The sequence below is a fragment of the Martes martes genome (genome assembly GCF_963455335.1).
Source record: "Martes martes genome assembly, chromosome: Y".
Lineage (NCBI taxonomy): Eukaryota > Metazoa > Chordata > Mammalia > Carnivora > Mustelidae > Martes > Martes martes.
In genome coordinates this window covers 19,681,755-19,686,832 of record NC_137907.1, presented here as the reverse complement: position 1 = coordinate 19,686,832, position 5,078 = coordinate 19,681,755, and the positions used below count along the sequence as shown (strand labels likewise).

The 5,078-nt window shown below is 48.5% G+C and overlaps 1 protein-coding gene across 1 annotated transcript; it reads left to right on the top strand.

Annotated features, from left to right (window-relative positions):
- Window positions 1-828: 828 nt before the first annotated feature.
- On the top strand, window positions 829-4,777 carry CLDN34 (claudin 34; the record flags this gene model as incomplete). Its single annotated transcript, XM_080796003.1, is given in 4 exon segments — window positions 829-922; window positions 4,205-4,585; window positions 4,588-4,652; window positions 4,655-4,777. Coding segments are annotated over 4 exon segments (663 nt in total).
- Window positions 4,778-5,078: the final 301 nt, after the last annotated feature.

Genomic DNA, 5,078 nt, shown 5'->3' with positions numbered 1-5,078 from the left:
GTCTCAGTCGCTCTCAAAGACGAGCTTGCTGTTCCTTGCCCTCCCACCCGGACGCCCCTTCCTGGTCTCTCCCGGCGTGGATTCGAGCGGCAGCACATCAGCGGCCCCCACCAGGGCAGACCGACGGCGTGGACGGGGCTGACCAGCGCAGGGCACGGCGCCCTTCCCCTCGGCGCCACCTAATCCCATTTCTCTCTCCCTTCCGTAGCCTTTGTGCTGTGACGCCACAGGCACGTCGTCGTGAGACAGCCTCACTGGGGTTTTTGTAGGTCACCGCCGCTTATTTTGTTGGTATTTCATTGCCCGGTTTCAGGTCCGTCTTTCAGCCTCCACAAGGCCCACCTCTGCTGAAACTGCTGCTCTGCACGTGTCCTCGCCCTCTGCTTCCCCCTTTTCTCTTTCATATTCTCCGATTACCCGATATATGGAGCCCTCCAATTGGGTCTCCTTGGCTAGTGAAGCAAACAAAAAATCTGACCGTCTCTGGGACAGGCCATCGTTCACCCTTAGACCTAGAGACTTTGCAGTCTGAACCAAAGACGCGTCAGAAGTCAGGCAAAGTGTGAGGTGTACATTACACATGTTAGTGAAGACTAGCACCTACTAGAACACTCCATTGAAAGGTTTCCCATCTTGGAGAGAGCATTTCAGAGTTCACAAAGCTCCGTTAAATTTGAAGGCTGGAAACTACGTTCAGGTTACGAGCCAGAGTCTGGTAAGAATATCTGTGTTTTAAACTTCCCGAGGCCAGAAAATAACCAGAAAACAACAGTGAGGCCCAGTCTTAAAGTGCCTCTTGTTCCTAAGGGTCCTTTACACGCAGCGCCCATGGTGATTCCATACACAGTCGTCAAACCCAGATACGCGAGCTACAGCAAGCCTTACAAGGAGGCGGGGAAAGTAGAGTCCTCCTACCTTGCTGGTGGGATTAGCAAATGGTGCGGCCACTTAGGAAAACAATTTGGTCCCCCAAAATGTAGACAGAGAGTTAGCCTGTGACCACCCGAGTGCCCACCTTCTGCTGAGTAAACGGTAATGTAGCTGTACAGTGGAATATTACTGGGCCATGAAAAGGAACAGAGTCCCCACACATCTATAGATAAGCCCCCAAAACATGATGTTCAGAAGAAGCCAGACACACAGGCCACATACGGTAGGACTCTGTTTATGGAAGCTACCCAGAACAGGCAAATCTGTAAGAACCAGGGGTGGGGGTGGGCGGAGCAGGGAGTTGGGAGGAACTCCTCTCCCTAAGGAGTACGGCATTGACTTTATGACTCTCTTAGGGAGTCCTCCTTTTAGCAAACAGTAGACCAACCCTAAAATGGCTGTCCTTTCCACTCAGCTCCCATGTCACAATAGCCCCATTATTCCAGAATTCTCTCCCAAGGTTTTAGAATGTTGGATAAGTGCTGATGTAGGTTTGTCAGTGGTTCATAAGTGGGGCCTGAGGACTTTGATGAGATGCGATCCAGACTGTTGTGACAGCATCTTTCAAAGTCCCAGTGGTCTCATCCGATGGTGGGTTGGAAGTGGCCTCTTAGGAGAGAAGGCATCGGCTGCCTGATGGCAAAGGGGATAGCAAGCATCCGCAGAAGGTAAGTAACCCCAGACGGATGGCGAGAAGCAGATCTCCCCCGGAGCCAAAGACAAACGGGTCAGTGTGTCCACTTTTCCCATTAGGTCATGGAGCTTTGTAACATTTATGTGAGAGCAAGAATGTGATCATGTTCCTCTTGGCCTCCTGGCAGGGTTAGAGAGAGCCTGGGGGTTCTGTTAGGAGTTTCTGACTCAACAGGCCATCAGCGCTGGGTTGGGTCTCCATCCTACAGATGAGCTCAGGTTCGAGCAGGGGCTTTCTGGAGGAGGCCTCCGGGGACCCATCTGGCGCACTCAACGAAGTCCCCATGCCACCTGGGTCCCAGCCTCCTGCTAAGGGAATTATGAGTAAGTGAGACAGTTTTCTGCCCAGCTGGAGGGCGTGTGTCACTGTGTACTTACGACAAACACCACAAATGCTATCATAACCGTTTGTGCAAGGTGGGTAGTGTTCCATCGTACGGATAACCCCACAATTCCTTTGTCCCTCCTGTAGGTGGTGGTTTCGGTTGTCCCCATCTCTATCCTGAACCGTGCTTCTGCTGATACTTGCCTCTTTCCCTCCGTTTTTAGAATTTAGTGTATCATTTACACACAATTTGTAGATTGCTGAAAGCAATATCCTCTAAGTTCTGTTTGTTTGGAAAATATAGTCGTTTTTCATAAAAATCCTTGTTAATATATAATATTTATTACATAAATTAATAAGCAATCTTATATTTCTCACTTTTAATTCCTAATACGGTAAGTATGGATGGATGCAAACTGTGGGAACAAAAACTCTTTGGGGTCAATACATTTTTTTTGTTTCTTATCCCAGGAAAATATATATCACGTTATTGACCATTTTAACCATTTTTAAGGGTACAGGTCTTAAGAACTTTTGACCCAGTAACTGCCTGCCTCTCCCGCTTCCAAGTGCAAAGTGCAGAGACCTTTTTGGTCCTGAGACCAAGAAGTTTAGGAACTGCCGACGTGGCACAGAGCCCGGGGCTCGGAAGTGCTTCGGGAGGCCAGGCTGGTCCCCACGAAGTCCTCCCGTGCCCTCCCCTCCCTCTCCCTGCTCCCCCGAGGTCCAGCTCAGCCCGGGGCCCAGCAACACTCACCTCCCTCCGCAGTGTTGTGACCTGCCTCTGTCCTGCTTCTCAGTTAACTACCCATTTACCTTTTAAGAGCATTACATGTTAAAACATGTAAATTGAGACTGTGGCAGAGAGGATGCTGGGCACAGAGGGAAGGCTGTACCTCCAGGGCCCTTAACCCAGTCCTCCTTCCCAAAAGTCACAACTCTTAAACATTTCCCGCACCCAGGAATTCTCTGTTCATATGCAAACATGTTTCCTATTTGTATATATTGTGTTTATATGTATTTAAACGTGTTAGATGTTCACCCTAGTTTCCACTGAAATGGAGCCATTGATTTATTTTAGAGAGAGCATGGCGGGGAGGGCAGAGAGGGGAGAGTAGAGGCAGAGGGAGAGAGAGAGAATCCAAGCAGACTCCGCGCTGAGCACAGAGCCTGACGCAGGGCTGGATCTCACGACCCTGAGATCACAACCCCAGCCAAAACCAAGAGTCGGACATAACCGACCATATCCCCCAGGCGCCCCAACCGAGCCATTTCTATACACATGCTTCTGCAACATGAATTTTCACTTTGCGAGACATTTCTAACGGCTTTCCTTGCAGATACACACCTCTTGCTCGCGCACAAACCACGCGTGAATGGTAAATAAATACATGCCAGTGTGGGATGCCCCCACGGGAGGTCTGGAGCCCTCCAAGCTCTCCATGCACTGCCTTCCACTCCTGCTCATACTCATCACTATGCTTGCATCCCGGGCCGTGCCCCTGTTTTTCCCCATTTGGAAAAGTAATAGACTCTTACCTTAAAACATGAAACAATGGGCCGTCTGGGTGGCTCAGTCAGCTAAGCGGCTGCCTTGGGCTCCGGTCATGATCCCAGGGTCCTGGAATCGAGTCCCACATTGGGTTCCCTGCTCAGTGGGGAGCCTGCTTCCCCCTGTCCCTCTGCTGCTCCCCCTGCTTGTGCTATCAAATTAATAAACTCTTAAAAAAATGAAAAAAAAATCACTAGTAATCCCAATACAGGCATGTTGTTTTGCTTATTTAGGGTGGGCAAAAATAAGATCACACTACAAACCTGGGAGTTTTATTATCTGTTTTAAATTCACCTACCACGGGTGTTTTCCCGCATTATGAAATACTCTTCTACTGTTACATCTGCTGAGTCTTAGGGCAAATGAATGACCACTAACCTCCTACAGTGTAGTTATGTACCAGATAGAATTCATCCTCCGTTGCTTCGTAACATCAATGAAGCCTTAGTTATTGTTTCTATTTTAAAAAATCATGCTCATGGCAGAAATGCCTTAAAAGGCTTGAACAGACAGGGGCACCTGGGTGGCTCAGTGGGTTAAAGCCTCTACCTTCAGCTCAGGTCATGATCCCGGGTCCTGGGATCAAGCTCCACATCAGACTCTCTACTCAGCGGGGAGCCTGCTTCCCTCTTTCTCTCTCTCTCTCTCACTCTGTGTCTCTACCTACTTGTGATCTCTGTCTGTCAGGTAAAATCACCAAGTAGCAGATTTTGCTCTCGCCACTGTAGGATGGATTCTCACCACCATGACCATGGGCCCCGTGGACTGGACAGTGTGGTACACGGACAGCACCTCCCTCTTGCCCTCTGGTCTGGTGTGCATGGGAATGTGGAAAGTCTGCGTTTACCACCACGTCAGCAACCACAACAAAGCCACCCTGTGTCACCATTATAGCTACCGTGACGCTTATCTCCCACTTGATATTCATGTTTCCCAAAACCACCTGCTGATCACCAGCATTCTAGGCCCCCTGGGGCGAGCCTCCATCATCTTTGCTCTCAGGAATGCCTACCTGGGAATTCTGCAGGAGAACACCATCTTCAATCCATTCATTGCCTTGGGAATTCTGAACCTGGCCTCCAGCGTTATCACTCAGTGATAAGTGAGCAGGGTATTACATTCTTCCCCACCCCTCAAGCCCCCATCACCCCCTCCCCCCATCTCTGTCTATACCCTTCAAACTAAACACTCAGGAGATCGGCAGTGCCTTTCTGGTGGCGTGTCTGGCTGCCTTCATGATGTTTCTGAGTAGGTTGATTTTCCTTTTTTTTTTTTGAGTGGGTTGATTTTCCTGTCCCACAAATACAGGATGTTCTATCAAATATTTCCAAAGATTCCAGACCATGGCAAAGGTAATCTGGTCAGAAAGTGATTGTTTCTTTCTGTTATCTTCTGTGCCTTTAGTTCATTGATTCAATGTTTCATTGCTTGAATTAAGGAAATTTCATTTTAAAAAAATTTCTTCACCTGCCAGTTGGTCTTATTGGATCTGAATTTTAATTATTGTTGAATAAGTAATCAATACAATAAACCTAGTGTACAGTTTTGGAAGGTGAAAAAGTTTTGGAGATGGATGGT